This window comes from Triturus cristatus, chromosome 1_2 (genome assembly GCF_964204655.1).
Source record: "Triturus cristatus chromosome 1_2, aTriCri1.1, whole genome shotgun sequence".
Taxonomy (NCBI): Eukaryota; Metazoa; Chordata; class Amphibia; order Caudata; family Salamandridae; genus Triturus; species Triturus cristatus.
In genome coordinates, this window is record NC_140580.1 from 371220637 (window position 1) to 371242684 (window position 22048).

Consider the following 22048-nt stretch of genomic DNA (forward strand, 5'->3'; position numbering starts at 1 on the left):
CACCCTGAAGATGCTGAGGAGAATCTTCAAATGGCTCCCGAGCAGCACCTGCAAAACCGTTACCCAATCCCTTGTCACTAGCAAGCCAGAATACGGGAACTCCCCCCTATGGTGAAACTAGCACAGACGACCGAAAACCATCCAGATACGGCAGCCAGACTCACTCTCCATACAGCACACACATCACACCCCACCTCAAAGAACTCTACTGGCTCCCTATTTACAATTTTGTACAGTTCAAACTCCTCACTCGTATCTTCAAATCACTACACAGCACAGTCCTATCCACGATTAATAGCCACATCTCCTTTCACAAACCAGCCAGACACCTCCACTCGGCCGGACTCCTACTTGCACATATCCCTCGCATACGCACAGCCAGATCTGGCATGTTGGCCTTCTCCTACATCATTCCTAAAGCGTGGAACCACCTACTGCTACACATCAGAGCCTCCTCTTTCTGCTTGTGTTTTGCACGAAGCTGAAGACTAGGCTCTTTGATTAGCCCTTCCAGTCCTAAGAGAGGCAAGACCCTCACCTGCTCAGCGCCAGGATACCCTTCTGGATGATAGTGCACTTTGCAAACATGACATAACAATCTAGATTGGACACCATTGTCAACATGCATTTCAAACATAAAACATTATGGTTTACCTTTTAGCTGCTTGCGCCCTTTAGCCAAATCATTCATCCATTTTAGGACTTCAGGATTGGCGATTTTGTCGCTCTGAGAAGGCTACCGAAAAAGACAAACAGAAGACGCAAACAGGTTAGCAGACCGGAAGTAATAGTTAAACCTAAAACGTTGGCGGGTAAGTCACAGAAGCATGCACTTGTCACTCACATTCAATTATTCACTTCAAATGATAATCCCAGAATGGACTATTCTAGACATTTTGCTGTTATGTGTAACTGAAATTCAGACATTACATTTACAAGGCATTTAAGAGGCCACTATATGGATTCTGAAGATGAAAGTTTAAGAGTAGTCAAAAATCTAAAGGTACAAACAATGTAGGAGTATACCTTGTAGCTCGAGAAGAGTTGCTATGTCATCTTGAAATCTAAGTCCCAAAATTATCCACAAAAACTATCACAACGTGCCACAAATATTTGCAACTTCACAAAGTGTTTTTAGCCGAGTCCTATTTGCTGTAGGACCATTTATATTAAATTGCAATCATACTGAATTTGATAGAAAATCCTACAGATAATGTCTGTACTTACTGTTTGCAAAAACACGGAAGTAGATCAAATATCAGTTAGCTAAAAAGTAAAAACATTTGTCCTCAGCATTCTGTTAATTAAAGATTTACTTACTCTAATTGCAGAAATCATCTCCTTACTCTTCAATAACGCCAGGCTTGCTTTTAGCTCAATTATAAAGTAAAAGCTGACGCTGACCCCCTACTCCACAAGTGCAGATAAAGCAGCCTTCAACAGGGCTTGTCTAAAGTGCTAAAACATCGAATTATAATTATGGTAAAGGAGTGACTTGTTTGGGGGGAATGCCATGTAACCATGTCAGTATTTACAATTTTACTATGTCCATGAAAGCACTTAACTAGGCACACGTGGTGTACACTAAAAAATTGATATTTTTTATCTACGCAAACTGTACATGCAAATGCATGAGTTTAAGCTTCCATCTTGGATTGGGCGCACAGTAGTCATTTTGAGGCACAAAAACCATTTTGTGTTTCAGTGGTATTATGAAGAAAAAGTCCTTACTAGAATGAAAAGAAAGAGGTTTAACAAGGGAGACTGAGGATGCTGCTGAAAGGGAGGCTCCTGAGGGCCTCGCAACTCGTCCAAAGCCCAGTGAAGCCCTCGTGCTGCTCTCTTCCGCCTCTGCAGCAAAAGTGTGGCTCATCATTCCAGTCCCACATTATTCCTGCCTCTTTTGGCCTTTAATTTTTCCCATGTATTATTATAAACTGGCTCACCCTAGCATTGGCATCCTTGTTTCAGGCTTGCAACTTGAGAGGCAGACCAGCACACAGCAAGAGACAGCGTCTCCTAGGTCACTTTGGAGGTGAGAGCTGAGTGCTCACGCTGTGAACACCAGACGCAGAAGTTGAGGGTTTGGTTCTGGCTGACATAGCTGGCTGGCATAGGGAAGATGGTGCCCCTGTCTTGGGTGTTTCCACCAATGAACTCCTCCCTGGCACCCGCTGCCCCTGTTTAGTGTGGGCCATAGATCATTCACATACCCATTACTATTCATCACGTTGGGGTATCCTGCCTTACGAGGAGTTGGGAGCATAGCGATGAAACCAGATCAAACTGAGTCACCTGCTCCAAGGCTATTAAGGGCGCCAGAAAATAAGTCTCTTGAAACCATATGGTCTACCCTACTTATGCTGCATCTAGGCTGTCTCTCCCAGGTCATTTCAGCAATATGGTGGATACTTGGTTTTCGCAAATCATATGTTGTGGTTGCCCAAAACAAGCTGAGAAGGCCCAATTAACTAAATGACTGAGTGCTAAGATGTGCCACAAGATGCGGCCCAAGGTTTGTTTCCATTCTGACCTTACACCCTGGAAATAGATCCTGCACCTCTCCTACCAGCACCGCACCCTCTACGTTTCCGCAGCTGTCTACGCAAACAATATTCTCAATTCTGACTTCTAGGTACAGCTTCCTCCGATCTCACGCTATGATTTTCATATTAACGGTCACTAGTTTTTCACTGGAAATATCTGTTCCTTTTCTCTCTGACATCCCAAGTACATGCTCCTTTTCTGCCATGTCACTGGAAGAGTGCCGCACAGACACTTGTCTCCTTTGCTTTTAACCAGCATGTGCCCAGTTGCTTGTCCCCTGAGAATGCTGTATTTGTTCCCCTTTCTGAATAATTCTCTGATTTGCCCGGACTACTCAACATTCAACTAGTCAATCTTTATCACAAAACCCCTGCAATTCTTTTCTGCTTTTTTAATGTTGACTGAATTGCGTATGTTGAACTTGACATACATCCATACCCATATTTGCTAAGGGCACTGGACAATGAAGCCAATAGGAAAAAAACAACTCAAATATGGCTGTGTTGAACATTTGAAATTTCCATATGATTGGTTAGGGGCAACAGTGAACTTCCGAATATAGATTCTAATTCCAATAGCAACTTAATGCTTGTTTTGAATGTTGTATTTCACTTGTCCTATCCTCCTTACCTGGTTTAGCTCTCAAACAAAGAGATGGTTATATTGTATTTCTGTTGCCCATATATCTTTGAGGACCCCTCCTTAAAAGATCTTGTCCAATTGTGCTACATTTTGTCAACATTCTTTCCCCTTGCTTTTCCATATAGTTCAACGTTGCATGTCTCCAATATTATTTTTCAGGGAACAGAATCTAATAAAACATGAAATGCTGAGCCTATTAAAGCATATTTTATCTAAATTCTCCTGCATTAGGTTTTTAGCCGAGGTGTACACAATTTATTCTTAAAGTCAGCGCAGGCTCCTGTGCTAAGGCGGAGGAGTTTCTCCCCACTGCTCTCAGAGCAGTGCAACAAGGAAAAATAAAAAGATAATAAACATTGTTATTATTATTATATTTTTCTGCGCGGAGCAAGGGTGGGGTGGAGCGGGGCTGGGCTGGTTCTCAGGAGGAGGAGTGGTATGGGCACTACTGAGTGCTCATGACTGTTTGGCCGGCCGCCTTGGGCTGGCCAAACCGTCAGGCGCACTTAGCATTTCTCCACCCAGCTGTATTGCACAGCCGGGTGGAGAACTGTTCAAAGGCTCCCAGGCACTGCCTAAGCGGCCAAACGGGCCGCTCAGACCAATTATGACCCTGCTGTCATGCTGTTGACAGCAGCATCGTGATTTGCTTCGGGGAGCCCGGGAGCCAGTAGGAAGATAAGAGGACAGAGGAGAGTCAGCGGCCGTAACCAAGTAAGTGATTTTTTTTTTCATTTCCCCTATCATGGACCTGCCCGCCACCCCTATTCCTTAGCACCCGCCACTGTTTAAAGTGATATCTGAAATCAGCAATATTTTTACTTTTCTGTCACTCCTTTTCAAGTTGTAAACAAGGTAACTATAACTGTATTTTTGCAATCCGGTGTTTTTTTATGTCAAATACACACCTTTCACAGCCCCGCATTAGTCACGTCACACTAAGGATATTTCTCTGTTGAATTCAATTTTTAATGTGCTTATTCGATAAGGCAAGATCCAATTTCCAATATGAGAGAACTACCGTTCCAGATGTACTGGAAACCCGAATGAGTCATTCATCAGAGAAAAAGATGTACTTTTAATTTGTACTAGCAAAAAATGTGAAGCAAATTTTAGACAGAAATGTCACCAGATTCCCAAAAACCTACAGATATAAAATTGAGGGAGAGTCTTCCAAAAACTGTCTAAAAAGGGCTGTTCATTTCTGAGAGGCACCATTCAAAGTCGTTATCCCATACACCGGTATGTACGAATGTTGTTTTGCAAAGTATGGCTGAGTCAAATTGACTTGAACGCACCGAGCTTTAAGGAATTACACGCACTCTTCCAAGAGAATGTTAGGGAAATGGGAAAAGGTGTTCAGAAAGACATGCCTGAAGTACGACTTGAGAATCTACATAAGGGTGCGTAATCGCTGACAATTTTAAATGATTACTTTTTTACATATTGGCTCAGGCGGGAGCTGAGCCTCTCACACATTCATCTGTGGAGCTGTCTGGAGATGGATGGGCGAGAGAGGAGACACTTCAGTCAAGATGGACGGTTTTTATGCTGGTTTTTATTAATCATATAAAATCATGTGGAACTCCTAAAATAACTAGTTTTGTTAGATTACAATCACTAACCTGCATTAAGATCATTTTTGGCAATACTTGAATCTGGGTCTGGGCATATTTCTTAGCCAGTCCAATGTCAGTTCTGCACTACAACATTCTCAAAATACATTGATATTCTGGAGGGGCTGCGAGTCTTTCAGTCATTCCTGTTGCTACTTCATCTGATTCTCCGTGGCATGGAACATACCACCTTTCAAATATTTTGGGTGGGAAACATGAGTTAACCCTGCAGGACTGTGGAGGTTTCCAACCTCCTGGGTGCAGATTAACTACTGTTTGAAATTCACAAAACCTTTCCTAGTTAGTGTCTGGAAAACTATGCCAGTTGCATATTTCCCGAAAACTACTGAAAACTTTTTTAAAACTCATTTATAGCAGGCAAAATTATATGTATACCTTTGCTTGTGAAAAAACACAAGTGCAAAAACATACTAAACTTTTTATTTTTCTCCAAACGGAAAATATTTTCCTAGTAAAGAAAATCCTGCAAACGCACCTCTTCCAAGTGTTCACAAATATCTAGGGCATTCCCACCCTGGCATGTCCACTCTCTACCCATACAGGATTTACTCTGTTATAATCAAGAATCAATTTGGAAGGATTGGTTCAATCTTGGTCTCAAGTGGACACATCAGCTCTTTCTAGGTGATACCTGCATATCCTTCTCTACATCACAATCGCGTTATTCCCTCCCCCTTTCGTATCACCCTAAATATATATTACTGACCCTAGCTGCTCAAAGTTCTTACGATAAACTTATGACTTCTTCCGTGCAGACTACTCCCTCTCCAGTTCCAATTTCATTCTTAACAGTGAACATTTCAGCTTCTCAAATTTATAACAAATTAAGATTCATTGGTCAGCCCCGTAATAAATCTGCAGTTGAATCTAGCTGGGAATCTGATTTAAATACTTCCTTCTCCACTTCAACCTGGGATAAAATTTGGACTTAACTACGGAAATCTTCTAGGGCAGCAAATACTACACAAACACTGTTCTTTATATATAACAGACTTTTATTCACTCCTGTCAAACTACATCAAATTAATCATCTATTTCCCTCTACCTGTTGGTCGTGTCCAGCCCCTGTTGCAGATCTTATGCACATGCTATTCACTTGCCCAGTTATTCATCAATTTTGGTCTAGGGTTTGGCAACAAATTAATAAACTATTTCATATGCAAATCCCATTTTCTTTTTCCCATGTTTTTCTGGGTAGTGTTGCGGAGGTTTGGTCCTCCTCCACCTCCCTTAATATCCTCATTATTGATTTACTTATTGCTGTTGCTTTTCAGCAAATTACTAAATCATGGAAAAATGCCTCAAATGTTTCTTTTCAGGCCTGGTGGTATGGAGTTTGTTATAATCATCGATTGGATAGAGCCTATGTTCATCCGATTACACTGGCCATTAAACGTGACTTATTATGGCTACCTGTGACTAACTTTCTAAATGTGTCTGCTCAATCGTTGCCGTCTCATACTCCAGCCATAGAAGAAGTTTCCAAACCTCCTTAGATTATAGTTAGTTAAATATTGTTATACTTTGTGCTTTATTCTCAATATATAATTAAGTTTGTAGTAGTGAGATCAATATGATATACATGCTATATATTAGACCAATGTTTTCAGTGATATAATTATATGATATTTCTATCTGTTTACTCTCCCTCCTCCCCCCCTTCTTTCTCCTTCCTATCTCTCTTTTCTTCTCTCCCCTTCTTACTTTTTCTTTCCTTATTGTACACAATATATTTTCTATTTTTTACTATTGACATATACTGTATTGTATTATTGTTCTATCTTATGTTTACTTCCAATAAACTTTCTTTAAACTCAAATAATCAAGAATCAATGCACAGGTTCTTCAGTGAGTCTTTTTTTCCCAAAAGCTTTTTTTTATTGTTTTCCCCATTAATGTCTCATTACAGATAGTAAAACAACTGTTAATGAAACCCCAATACCGAACTTCCCAACCCCCAGTTGAAGGCGCGCATCTATACTATTTAGTCCAGGACCAACTGGGCACCATCATTGGGCCCTTAAAACCTGTCCCTCTCCCACCCCACAGTGAGCTCAAGGAGGGATAGCCCCATAGTCTCGCCTCTGGTACCATATCTTGTGAAATTTGCATGAACATCCTTGTGCTTTGTAGATCGGCTCTTCTGTTTGTCGACACCAGTCCATATTCCGCACCCAGAGTTTCACACTCAGTGGACTCGGGCTTCCTCATAGACGTACTACGTCTCTCCTGGCCACAACCAGGGCAATGTTACCCCATAAGATGATTTATTTAGGCACTGTTTTTTTTGTTTTAGAGTTTTAGTGCGAACTAGACTCGAGACATCGGGTATCAGAGCGCTTTACGTGAGCACCAGTTTCGTTACAGATGGACACATTCAGTTTTGTAAGACAGGGGGAGATTAAGTTATTTGCCCAGAATCACATGATGTTGAGCGTCTTTGCTAAGACTCGAACCCAGTCCCCCAGCATCAAATTTGACCGCTCTAGCCGTAAGGCTACATCCTCTCCCCTAGTTTTATGTTTTTCCCGGTGACTCCACCATCCCTTCATCGCAAGTCTTCATGACAAGCCATCATACAACCTGTCAGGAGGCAATCGAGATGACACTTGGAATTCTGACACACAGCTGAGGGGGGGGGGGGGGCATACCAAGTGGGCAGGAAGTGAACGGAGAGGGTCAAACCAAGAAAAAGGAGGATACTTACAACACACTCACAGAAACCTTGTGTGAGTAAATGTGTTTACAAGTGTGAAACTGAATCTGTGCAAATCACCACAATCATTTTGCACACATAGAAAAGGGCTACTTGCATGTGCAAGTCAGACCTAGATGTGCACATTGCATTGTGAAAAAGACCCTATGGGTTCCGAACCTGGCATACCCAGGCTCTTTTCCCCTCGGACTTCGAGCAGTTAGCCATCACTTACCTTCAACTTAAGGAAACAAGTTAATAGGCACACATTAACATGATCATGAGAATTATAGAAGCTTCAGAATCGAAAGGTCATAACATATCAATTGCTAGAGATTTGCCAAGAAGCAAAGCACTTGGCATTAAAATCTCGTTTTATAATATAAGGTTTAAGCTGTGAAAAAGAAGCGTGATCTATCCCATTGAATCAGATTAAAAAACACTACAGCATATGGGTCATTGCTTACAAATAGTCACATCATGGCAGGTTAAAATAGAAATACAAGCAATGCCAGGACACCATTGTAGCAAGGACAAAACTCTCCAGCTGAAGTCTCCATTTGTTCCGAAATTTACAACTTGAGTTGTTTACAGTGCCATTTCTAGAAATGAGTTGTGGTGGGGGGTCATACAAAGGATGACAGATACAACTGATGGGACCACCTATACTTGGTCAACATGAAGAGTGTCTACACACACTTATATATGTATATTGTGTGTGTTTTGATGATAACAGTGTTGTCAACTCGCTAGCCACAATCAACGAACCACAACTATAGCCTTTCCCTCGCACTGCTTATAGCCGTTCATATTTCATCACTTATTACATGTTAAATAATAGTGCTCGTAACAAGACTCAAGACATCTGAGATGACAGCATTTATGAGAACACTGTGCATGGTAGAGGGGCGAGTTATGGTTCATTTACTTTGGCTAGTGGGTTGGCAACACTGTGTGTGCAGGTGCGCCAGTTATATTATATTAGGTTTTGTGAGGGGAGCGCATTATAACTTAAAAGTTATAACTATAGAATTTCTAAAGTTTGTGTAGTTTAAGTTGGTTTTGTATAGAAATAACAAATTAAATATATATAATTATAGCTAATCTTAAAGCTTTGATTTTTTGGGGAATAAACATATATATACACACTGTAAAAACAAAGGTTAAAGTGAGGTTATAGTTATTTGAAAATGTCAGTTTAAAAAACACACTGAAATTGACTACTACTCGTTTACTGAGCGAACTATAAATTGTGCCCCTGCCATGTACTGCATGTGACATCACTTACTGCATCACTCATGCAATTTCAGTGACATTATTGATCATATCACTGATGACATCATCCAATGAGTTTGACAGTTTGTGATATGCTTCTGAATCTACTCTGCCTGCAGCCCCCACAACACTTTTGTAACATGTTGGTGGTGCCCCTGCCCAGATTGGGCCACCACAAAGCAGGAAAAATATTCAACGCTCCAGGACGGGATCCTGTATAATAAATAAATGAGCGCCCTCAGTCAATCTGAAGGTTTTCATTTTTTGAATTTCATCCCAAAGGTCCAGATATCTATACATTCTTAACCTAAATTTCTCACAAACTACTGAACACAATTACACCAAATCTAAAAAGCATGCTTTCAGGGAAAAGATTTAACTATATGCCAAAACTGGTGTAATTCCTTTTAGCCGTTTGCGTTGTAGTGCTTTTCAAAATTAATTATGGAAATTGCATGGAGAAATTGTTTTTTGGGATCCCCTTTTTTCTCACGCTCTTTGCTTGACAAATCACCCAAAACTTTCCAAGAAGCAGATGGGGTGGATTAACTTCTGTTTTGGGAAATTTCGTGAAGATTTACCAAAAACAACTGCGCCAACATTATTAGTGGTACGAAAAATCAATTTCTTATGGTAACTTGGTCCTAAATAGAACTACATAGTGGAGACCACCACTGTGTAATGTGTGCGAGTGTGTGATTGGGTACTTTTATTGCATAGAAAGCTATTGTATAAAACATATTTCACAGGGATTTGTGACATATGGAAAATATTTCACGTTTCCCTGTAAAATATAGAGTTCATCATTATACGACCTTGGACAGACTGCCACCCTTATCCTCCTCAACCTCTCTGCCACTTTCGACACCATCTCTCACCACACACTTATCACCAGACTAAACAGAGTGGGAATACAACGACCATCACTCAAATAGATAGCTTCATTCCTCTCTGGAAGAACATTACGAGTAAAGCTCTCGACGTTTACATCCCACAGATCATCAGTCAGCCCCACTCTTTCCAAAATGTACATGACTCCCCTGGCAAACATCAGATCCCACGGAACAAACATCTCCTACATCGATAATACCCAGCTCATTTCAAACAATGAATGACCAGCAAGGCTAATTGGATGAAGGAAAGTTGAGAAAAACTCAATATCGACAAAACTGGGGAGGAGCCAAGATGGCGACCGGGACGGCAGCGTAGACTCCCGGCTCCGTGAACCTCCGTATCCCGCACGGATATCCTGCATTAGATCCTCAGCCTGCGCTATGCGCCCGTGTTTGTGAATGAGAGCGGCAACCGATCGAGTGACTCCGAAGTTTCTGGCGGCTGTACCGCCGGAGAAACGGGTATTTGCAATTTGCGGCCTGTGCGGCCCTGGAGCCGGGACCTCGAGTGGACACCTTGGCCGGGTGGCGGTTTCACAACAGCGGCCTTTGGTGACTGGGTGGAGTCGGACTGCCGGATCGGTGCGACTATCGGCCTACATTTCGCCGTGGTCGCTTCCTACCACTAAGCGGAGCGGAATAAGTGCATGCCCGGGGTGGCAGTTCCACGACTCTCCGGTGATTGCCTCTGCCTTCGACGGTGAGCTGCCCGAATGCCGCCCGTAACTCGCCCTGATTCCTGCGGGCTGCTCCCGGATTTTCGCGGGCGCTGGTCCGTGGTGGGGACGACTGTTGCCCGTGACTACATAACGGATACATTTTTGGTCTGCCTCCGGAACCCTGTTTGCCAGCGACATGGACCTTGATGCGCTTGCCCCTGGGTCCCGGTCCCAATACGGGTTGGACCTACCCGGCGGCCATCTTGTCACGATGAAGTCTACCATCCTGTCCACCAGGTCACAGCAGGATCGGGAGTGTGCGACTCTGGGGAGCGTAGCGGAGCGATCGCAGAGAGCTGTGCTGGGGTACTGGGACCTTCTCGAGGCTCTCGGTGCCCTTCATTCCACCTTGCTTCATGGCGTTTGGGTATTGGGGAGTAGGCTTGATGGTGTGGCATCAGCGTTGGGACAGTTGCGGCCTGCCTGTCCTCCGATACACAGGGACTTCCTGCACTGCACTCAGGACGACAACGTCGGGGCCACCCCTGTGCCTAGTGACCAGCTGGAAACTCCGGACAGTCTACTATTGTGTGATCGGCTGGCTGTGGGTCTGATCTGTCCCGGAGGTATTGGACCTGAGTGGGGGGGGTGGCCTTGTCCGGTGTGCGGCCTCCGGCGACCCTGGGAAAACTCAAGCAACGGTTGTCTACTCTGGCTGATTCCGCCTTCCTGGACCTTGTGTGCAGTGCAGATCCTGGGGCAGCACTGGGAAAGACGTTCCTCCATAATGCTGACTGGGTTGGTACTCAGAGACTTCCACCCCACCGGGGTGCGTCGCTTCCTGGTCGTTTTTGGACGCTCCTTTACCGTGTAGCATTGGACATGGCGCCGGGTCGAGGGGTATGCATGGGCGGATTTGCCAAGAGTGGCCAAGGATAAGAATGCTCTTTCAGTGGTGGTCGGCTAATAGGCGGGCGGGCTCGGGGTTGCGTGCTCTCATGGTATAACTGTCGGTATAGTAGGTGCAAAATGCTCCCCATCTTTCTTTGACATGGTCGATTTTCTGTTGCTTACTGTTTGCTTTGGGGGAAACATAATGTGCGGGAGGGAGACGCCGGGGGCATGTTTTGAAGGCCCTCCTCCAGTTTATTAATACTCTCTCTACCCCCCCTTCTGGTGGGGTTCTTTTCTTACTCCTTTTTCCCTGTTTCTTCTGTTTCTTCTATATTTCGGGTCTGGTTCCAGGGCGACAGGCACACTGCTGGGGGGGGGGGCCGTACTCATCTGCAGAGGTGCAGGGTGGGGGGTTGGGGGAGGGGATTCTTTAGTCTTTAATCTCTTTTTTCCATGGCCTCCTTTTTCTTCTCTGATTCTTCTTGTTTTCTCTTTTCCGGGATCAGCGTGGTACACCTCCTTTGTTGTGAATCGTTGCCTTTTCATGTGTGCCACAATTTCCGGGGTGTTCTCTGGGCTTTAGGGCAGGGGACTGCAGGCGCAGCTGGGCATGATATTCTTCCCCATCCTGAATTTCCTGTGTCTGCGCCATTGATCCAATAGATTGCTGTTTATTGCTTACGTTTATCATTCTGCCTGCCTCTTATCGCTGTTGGGAAATTGTTCGGCACCTGATCCTTCTGTCTTTTTCCATTATAAAATTAAAACCCTTTTTATCCTGGTGTCCTACCGGCGCTCTTCACTGGCCAGACTATATTAGCATGAAGATTCTGCTCCCCGAGGTGCTGCCTGTGTTAACATTTGATCCCTGTTGCTCTGACTGCTTAGCGGCCGGCCCCGGGGGGTTGTAGGCCCATACTTGTTATTGATTGAAATGTCAATAAAGGTTTTTCAAAAAAAAAAAAAAAAAAAAAAAAAATATCGACAAAACTGAAGTGCTGATCTTCAAGAATAAGAGCATACCTTGGGACTCCACCCAACCAACCATATTAGGAACCTAGACCTCATCCTTGACACCAACTTCCCCATGAAGTCCCAGGTCAATGCAGTCACCTCCTCATGCTTCCACATCCCCTGCATGTTATGCAAGTTCTTCAAGTGGCTCCCACTGGACACAAGACATACCATCATGCAGGCCCTAATCACAAGCAAATTTGACAACGGCACTCTACTCCGGCATCCCGACCTATCTCCTTCACAGACTTCAAACTGTCCAAAACGCCACCACAAGACTCGTTCTTGACCTACCCTGCCGAAACCACACCACTCCTCATATAGCTCCACTGGCTCCCCATCCATAAGTGCTACCAGTTCAAACTTCTCACTAAACAACACAGAACTTGCATACTTCAATCACTGGCTTCACTTCTACCAAACTACCAGATAACGTTGCTCAGCATCACTCTCACCCACACAAACATCTCACATCCACAGAAGCAGAATCGGAAGTTAATCATTCTTCTACCAAGCTGGCAAATCCCGGAACGACCTACCTCAACACATCAGGGCCTCCTCCTAACTTCTTGAATTCCTCAAGAAGCTGATCACCTGGCTATTCAATTAGTCATCTCGGGGACCACTGAAACTGCCTGCATTCAGGCCCAGCCTCACCACACTCCTACACTCACCTACTCAGCGCTTGGATACCCTCACGGGTGATAAGCAGCGCTCTACAAATCTACTTAATTAATTATTTTAAAAAATGTACTTTACATCACATTACATACGGAGAGCCCCCTTACCACTTGCTGAGCTTTACCATTGTCATGGCCATTAAGATTTTGCTGTAAGGTAATTTAAATTATGCAGGCAAATTTCATAAATCCATAATTATACGGTAAATGCTGCAGCCAGAGGATCTCAAACATCTAACCCCACCCCCATTGTCTATTGTTTTTAGCAACAATTTATTCATTAACATATTCATAAAAAGTAAACCTAAACATTTCAATTCCAACCAGTGACCACTGTCAGCAACACTTTAAAGAAAACTGCCTTTTCAAGCTCACCCCAAGATAAAAATAATTGGACAAAATACATAATGCGTAACATATGTAATAGGGTCCTATATTGCCATCTCAGGGTTCTGGTGTCATGTACAAATGACATGGCGTTTGGGTCTCTTTTTTATGATGTTACCACGACTACTAAATGGCAATAATGGACTTTATAACACATGGTTACCAGTTTATCATTCTCCCTCTCTAATTATATAACACATTTAGGCTAAAACAAGCCGTGTCCCAAGGCTTTTTGGGTTCAATCCAAGCACCGACACTGCAGCACTCGACATCCTTTGTGGGACAGCTCGAATCCAGCTCTTGGTTGTCATCGATGCCTCCTGGTCCTCGTGGCTGCAGAGTCAAACTTCACCTCTTCGCACCTGAAACACCCGACATCCGCGGGCATTCATCTATCGTGCCCCTGGTCACTGGCATGTGACCCAGACTCTGTCCCCTCTGCTTTCAGGTTCTTCTGATCTTCGATCCAGAGCAGGTCACCAATGACGATTCCTAACACCATTTGACACCTATGCACCCGGCTTCCCTGGGTGAGGTAACTCAAGTACTCCGGTGCTCCCGTGGGTGTTGGCCCTAGAAACCCCCCAAGTCTAAAGGGGTTTGCTCAAAGTCCTCTCCTAAGTGTCCTAAACCTTTACATTTTCAACCGCGACTTTCCCATGAAATAATACGGGGCTCGCGGCTTTGTTCTCACAATGCACACGTCCCCCATGGGTGTCCTGTGTCACTACTTTGGGTGGTTCCTTGGGGTCCCAGCGATTCTACACGCTCTAGTCAAGTTGTGGTTCTTATACCACTTTCTTAATATATGGTTTGGTCTTCCCCTGGGGCCCATTGTATATTGTGCTATTTACTGTCATTTTAGAAGTGTATTATTGTGTATCTTGGACTCTAATCTCATAAAGAGATTAGTAGTGAGTGTTTAGAAATAAATACATATATTTTATATATACCTGGTGTGGTTATCCTTTCATTTAGTAACTCAAGAGGTTATAACCTGGTAAACCAAGCTGCTTTACACTCCTTCAAGAATTAACCCGAAGGCTGCTCTCCATAGCTACCACTAGGATAACTTACAATAAAGGTTGTCTTTAAACCTATTCATCAATAAGGGTTGTTTGGACTGGTACAAGGTGCCCACTATAACTAGTGGACAGCATATACCAGGCCAACTTCTCACACTAGTAAGGTAACATTTCTTTGGGTTCCTTGTCACAATCCTATAGAGATTCATTTTTTCTGTGTACCAAGTTAAAAGGTACTGTATCTTAGTTTTTGGATCAAAAGTCTCCAAACATTCGGGAACAGCTCCTCTGACATCTCTTCAGGGGTTCAAGTTGTCCCCTCAGAACTCCAAGTCAGACCTTTAGCATCACAAGTTTTCTATGTCTACAAGAACTTCTGAATTCCCCAGGCACAGAACCGGGAAAGTGAAATATCCAATTTTAAACGCTCTTCTGGTTTTCTCCCAGGCAGGCCACCGGTTCCTCTGTTCCAGGCGGTAATTCAGAGTCCAGTCAGAAGAGAGAATTCCCGCAGGTACAAGCAGGCTTCAGAAATTTCGCTTTTAAATTAAATGGCAGACATGCTTTGGACAGATGTGTTCCTTGCTATCTATTCTGGAAGCCACATTAGAGGGTCAGTAGAACGCTTCTAATCCACTGATCTTTTTTCATCGACTTTTACCTCCAACAGAGTGATCTTGGGTTGCCATACTTCTCAGACTGCATTCTCCAACACCCTTTTCTTTGCTCTCTTGTTCAGCCAGAGACCTTTATACATGTAAAGCGTCTTCATGGACAGGCGCAGTAAAGCAGCCAAATCAATTTCATTATCCAAACAAAAATATAAAAAGGACCCATGTAAAAAAATCTTTTCATGTGATCCTAACTATGCTATTTTATTTCTTTATTTCTAAGGCTGTTTAGTGGTAGCTGAAAAGCACATCCCACTCCACAGAATGAGAATGTATGAGATCAGAATGCTAGGCTATGGGAAGTGAGGCCACAGTTTGATGTGAGATGTGACTAAGCTCCACAGAGCCCAAATAATCTGATTGCTAAAAAGTAAAGAGGATTAAACACAAAGTAGCCAGTTCAACCTTGTAGCTAGCTGAAGTAGCAAGGCTTTCCTCAAAGAAGTGCTTGTGTGCATGTGAAACAACACATACACTTAATAAATAAACAAATTAAAATGTTCAAACCAAATTACATAACAGGTGAAAATATTGTTGCAAAATTACGTAAAAATGACAAACATCAGATGTAGGGACCAAGAGTTACAGTGAAAACAAGAAACTGCTCAAATATAAAAACATAAGACAGTGATACATTGATACACCAATGTTTGTCTATGGAGTACAGTAGATTGGAACTTAGGCTCCTTTTATTGGTTACTCACAGTGGGGAAATTGTCGTGGTCTAGCCTGACAGAAGTTTTTGCAGGGCCTGTTTATAAAACATAATGTATCACTCACAGGCAGTGTCTCCCATTTTAGCCAGGTGCCATGAACACCCGATTCAAAGTTTCAATCAACAAGCATTTGCAATGCATCGGTCTCGCCTTTGGGACCTTTTATGTATTTAGCAATACAGCATATTAGCCTGGGTGCTGAAACGTCTACTGTTCAGGCACCTGGGACAGTTCATTCCTATGGGCAAGGGATGTCACACACACATCATCACAAACGCAGCAAGGGACATTCGAGTCCAACGAGTGCCGTGATGCATCGGGAACAATTGAAAACATGCTCAGCCTGTATTTCTATCTTGGAAGCATTCTATGGGCGATAAATGTATCGGGCCGTGATCAGAAAAGAGCTGATCTGGTTCTTCAATAAAGATATTAGTTGACATGCAGAAACGGCGAGTTCAGGGGGACACATGCTACAAAGTGGTATTCTACCCAGAGATTACTCCTACTTCAAGAAGGCGAAGGCTCTGGATGAAATATAGGGGGGAAAAACATGTCAAAATGGACACGGTAAATCCGATTTCTATAGGTTTTTTTTATATATTTTTAAAAAAAAGCATATTCTTCATTCTCTCTCTCAACAGTCACCCCCACCCCACCCACACACACACACACACAACCTCTCCCTAGGAAATGAATGGGGCCAAAGGTAATGGGAAATATAGGGTGGGAAATAGTGGGGATTTTTTACAGGCCACTAATAAGGAGGTCCTACCTGGTCTATGTGGCCCACACATTTTGTTGATATGAGACCTGGTGAAGCGCTATTTCATACAAGAAGACTGGACTCTAATTGCATCGGCCTATGAAATGCCGCTGTCATCATCATAAAGTAACTTACAAATGCACGTACATTTTTGGCCTTTGAAGTAAAAGGCAAAATACGTAATTCAGCGGACAAAGTTTTGCCATTGGAATAATACCATAGCTAGGACTTCCTCCAAATGGCATGCTAACATTACGCATTGAATTCGCTGGGTAAATAGGATAAAACATGAACAACAACTTGCATAGAAATACAAACAAAAAAAAATGTTTGCATTTGTTGGAGCAAACGTTACCCAAAACCGTCTGAGGAGTAACCTGGCTTAAACACTTAGGGGGCAGTATGTATTAATGAAGCATATTTGTTAGGAAACAATGATGAGCAAACACTTGCAGTTTGGATGTGGTGAGATTTCAAGCATAGGTCCTCAGAAGCCCCGAAATCAATTCGACTGGCAAGCGCCTATAAACTAGCTGTGCTTGGAGTTACTTTTACATACACCTGATGAAAAAAAGAATTAGCGGGGGTTCTGTTCTTGCTTTCATCATATGGCTGTATAGCAAACTACGCCATAGAAAACATTATGTTGGTGCTTTTTTCAAACCACACTGTAGGTGATATTATTGTGTGGGTGTTTTTTTTTCTTCAAACCACACCATAAGAAATAATTATCATCATGGGGCGACGATCCCAGCACCATAACAATACTCCCACCCCCATAGCTGAAGAAATGTCTTTGCCATGGCATCAACAACACTTTCGTCCTAACCCGTCCACATAACACACTTTTGTCGCAGACCATGACTGGTGTTTGGAGAACTACTTCTGCTCCTCAGCCCGATAGATGCCCACAATAGAAGCACTAGATCACAACCCAACGACAGGGACGGGCCAAAACATAAACAGGAAATCATCACTATCGAACAACGACAACTTCTGCTATCAATTTATTTCACTTACCACCGGCGCCCTTATACATTTCCACCAATCACAAGTGAATCTCTGCATGGCTGTCATTTCCCCCATGTTCTGCCTATTGTCACTTTATTGATGCATTTGAGACAATTATTGCAACACTAAGTGAGCGTTTATATTGAACTCTTACGATATCTAACATTCTAAACACGACCCTCTCCTTTTGAAAAATCGCAGCCGTGTGTTTCCACTCGCCGGCACGCGGGAACTTCCTCTGCTGGGCTGTAAGCTCCGCCCAACGTCAGGCGGCCTTGCCTGACTTCCGTACATCCCGAGGCGGCGGTTCTGGCCAATCTCGGCGGCTCTTCACAAATGCGGGGTGGGCTCCCGCTTCACAATACCCGCAAATGGGGGGTGGGTTACCGCTTCTAAATACTTGTAAATGCAGGGTGGGCTCCCGCTTCTCCATGAGCCCAAATGCGGGCGCACTACTTGTCATGACGGGGAGACGGGGGAGGCATAGGAACAAAATTGTGTTTACAGTAAAGGGGCCGATAGCCATGGAAGGACACAAATGACAACATCAGGTGGGACTAACAAGCCTAAAACCAATGGGAAGGCTGCATTTAGGACCTAAGCCAATACAAAAAAATGGGCAGAGAGTGGGCGGAGCTTAAACGAATCTTCCACGCTATAGTATATACTGCATGTCTCAACGAGACAGCATAAGTGCTGCCTAATGCCCAACAGGGAAATAGAAAACAGCTGCTATGGCATCAAATGTAATTTATTGGAATAGCCATTTACACTGCAACATGAAGCATGGGTCATAATGCACCTCTGCCGCCCCCCATAGATGGCCTTGCTCCTCGTTTGGATTTATAAAAAAATCTGGAGGCTTAAAGTGTCTGATACTAATATACCATCAATGGATGTAATTTTCTTCTGATTGGTGGGTAGAACAGAAAAAAAGTTTCTGCCCACTACTGAAGGGCCAATGATGTGAAGTGATAGTGGAATCTCCTTCTGACTGGAAATTCCAGTCACCTCATAGCCTCGAAAAAACAAATATAAGCCTCCCTGTAGGTATCAGCGGATTCCCAGGGGATCCTATCTACCTGGGGAGGTGAGCACATAGACTCTGCCCCTACACAGTCAACAAAGACCTACATAAGTGTTCCACTCATAACCCCATTTTATAGGCTGATATCGACACCAAGGCACTTAGAAAGGATTGGCTGATTAGGACAGAAAGGATTAATAACTGTTTAGACAATAATCAACTGTTTCATAAGTCTTCAATATGTTATATGCCAAATGGATGGAGAACTTGGTTTCAAAAAAAGCATATGACTCCAGTGGTTGGGAGTTCACATTACATGTGATTGTGTCTGCATTCCTCCTGCAGGTTTTATAGTTGCTACTCGTTGGCACAAAGGGAACGGAACATTGTTTGTAGTTCCTGGTATGTGGTTAATTGGACCACTTGATTATCCAGCGGATTGTGCTTACAAGTCAGTGTTCAGGGAGCCACTGGTGGCGAGAAAATGGCTTTGTGCCCACAATCAGCTGCTGGGGCTGCCTCAACTTAATTGGCTCATGTCTCATAAATGGCTAGTAGTGGTTGAAATTCCCCAGAGTCAAAGTCACCCACAAGACCTCAGGCATGCATTAAACCCACTGGCAAATGTATGAAATACTGGTTTATATATTGTGTGTACTGTACTTTGATATCTGCAATACCACTCATGGTAGAACAATGGGACAAAGGATTCTGAATTTAGTGCATCCAGTTCCAATCCAAAGGCCACATCACAAGGAATTAGTGTGTAAGGAAAAACATTATGCTACCTCTTTGGGTCAGGAGGGAGGAACATGAGCTCTAAAAAAGAATCTGTGTTAAGGGGAAGTGCAGGATCACCGATTGCATTCCTCTGATGTTCTTGGCCCTCAGCTGATGCAGATGCTTTCGGTGCAGATATTATATGCAGATCCTCATGGCTCTGGAGCAGGCTCTCATCTCTGAAACGATACCAAAGGGGATGATGGACAGAGCGTTTGAGCAAATCAAACACTCACCCCCCAGTCAACTGATCTGGGTTTAATCCATCATCATTCTTTAGCTCACTCCACCACCCCAGTTCAGACATGGCCATATGCAAATCAGTCTGACTCTGTGACTCATGGGAACAGTCCAGCCCGAACTGCCAAGCCATGTCTTCCCTGGACAGGAAACAAGCATCCTGGGACTGGTTTCCGGTTCATAACCCTCATCAGCCAGGTAATCTTGAATCCAGTGGCAAAGTGAGCAAGGGACTCACGTCTGGGCATACCCTGCCGTCTTCGGGCGAACAAAGCGATACCAAAGGGGATGATGGACGGAGCGTTTGAGCAAATCAAACACTCACCCCCAGTCAACTGATCTGGGTTTAATCCATCATCATTCTTTAGCTCACTCCACCACCTCAGTTCAGACATGGCCATATGCAAATCAGTCTGACCCTGTGCCTCATGGGAACAGTCCAGCCCAAACTGCCAAGCCATGACTTCCCTGGCCCGGAAACAAGCATCCTGGGACCGGTTTCGGGTTCATAACCCTCATCAGCCAGGCTATCTTGAATCCAGTGGCAAAGTGAGCAAGGGACCCACGTTTGGGCATACCCTGCCAACTTAGGGCGAACAAAGTGATACCAAAGGGGATGATGGACGGAGCGTTTGAGCAAATCAAACACTCACCCCCAGTCAACTGATCTGGGTTTAATCCATCATCATTCTTTAGCTCACTCCACCACCCCAGTTCAGACATGGCCATATGCAAATCAGTCTGACCCTGTGCCTCATGGGAACAGTCCAGCCTATACTGGGGTGAATGTATGACATTGTTCTGCATTCTGTCCATCAACTGTTGTTTTTTCATTTTTCACCCCGAGTGAGATGGGTATGTCCAGACGTGGGTCTCGTGCTCTCCATGCCACTGGAAACAAACTATCCTGGCTGAAGAGGGGTGAAACCCCGAAACCGGTCCTAGGATGGTAGTTTTCAGTCTAGGGAGGACCTGGCTTGGCAATTTGGGCTGGACTGTTCCCATGAGGCACAGGGTCAAGACTGATTTGCATATGGCTGGTTTCAAACTGGAATGGCATGATGAGCAAAATAATGATGGATTTAGGCCCAGATCTCTGTACTGGAGTGAATGTATGACATTGTTCTGCATTCTGTCCATCAACTGTTGTTTTTGCATTTGTCACCCCGAGTGGGACGGGTATGTCCAGACGTGGGTCCCGTGCTCTCCATGCCACTGGAATCAAGCTATCCTGGCTGAAGAGGGGTGAAATCCCGAAACCGGTCCTAGGATGCTTGTTTCCAGCCCAGGGAGGACCTGGCTTGGCAGTTCGGGCTGACTGTTCCCATGAGGCACAGGGTCAAGACAGATTTGCATAAGGCTGGGTTCAAACTGGAATGGCATGATGAGCAAAACAACGATGGATTTAGGCCCAGATCTCTGTACTGGGGTGAATGTATGACATTGTTCTGCATTCTGTCCATGAACTGTTGTTTTTGCTCTCATCTCCGAAACCCCATCTACTGTGGACTACATCATTTGTCATTGTGCTTGTCCTCTTGGGTAGCTCAGCTCCTCTCCTCTTTTGGGAAGTCCAGCAGCTCTTCTTTCAGGCTGAGCACATAATTAGGAGCTCCCCAGTGTCCTACGTTTAGTCATAGCCTTAAACATCAACGTGTAGGTCTAGTTCTGGTGAAACATTTTGTCAGCAGTGAAGAGATCCTTCCAAAGTACAACGCAAATACAAGCAGACGCCTCTGGTGGCAGTTCTTAACAATTTCTGGAAAGGAAGCCAATTACACTATGGCCATGTTCAAAATATAATTCCAGTTGAACTTTCCAGGGGACACCTTCCTCAATTCATGGAACAGGCAGTACCAAATGCTCAAGGGAGATGTGTATGTGAAAGACACAGCAGAGATCTTGTGAGTGAAGCCTCTTGTGTTTCATCACAACTCCAAGAAAATCAAAGGTAGAGGCCAAAGAAGGCCACAGGTACATTACGGCAGGACAGACATCTTCTTCAAGGGTAAGCTGTCACTGTACAGATGTGGGGACAGAGATGCCCATGCAGACAGACCTGTTTTGTTCAGTCTTTTATTCAAGGATCTGTATGTGACGGACTGTAGACTGAAGTCCAGACCTCAAACAAGGATGAAATTCCAATGTGGCCTTGAAAGCCCAGACAAGTGCTCCAAGAACAGAGAAGCCTGAATGGCCCTCAACCTGATGCACTGACCAATGATCTTGCAAGCCATGTATGTCTCTTTGAAGAGGAGTAGGTTAATACAATCTATACTAGGGTTGGAGGGAATACCATATCATTCAATCTTGTGCAGTGCTCAGACCCCAATGTAAGGTGATTATAACCACTCTGTTAGTCTAGTTTATCAATCCATTTTGCCCATTTGTTCGAGGCATCAAACAGATGTGGCTTTCTTTAACAGGCAGCTTAGGCGGCATAACATACTTGTATACTTTCAGAACAACATTGCTTCTCCTATCAGGAA

General features: G+C 43.9%; 1 protein-coding gene across 2 annotated transcripts in view; it reads right to left on the bottom strand.

The window, feature by feature from the left end:
* The window catches only part of FAM13C (family with sequence similarity 13 member C), an 841555-nt gene that overhangs the window by 185332 nt on the left and 634175 nt on the right, over positions 1-22048 (bottom strand). For both annotated transcript variants that reach the window (XM_085604789.1, XM_085604792.1), the window contains one exon: positions 655-736. In XM_085604789.1, the coding sequence (XP_085460915.1) occupies positions 655-736 (82 nt within the window). The remainder of the gene's footprint in view (positions 1-654; positions 737-22048) is intronic.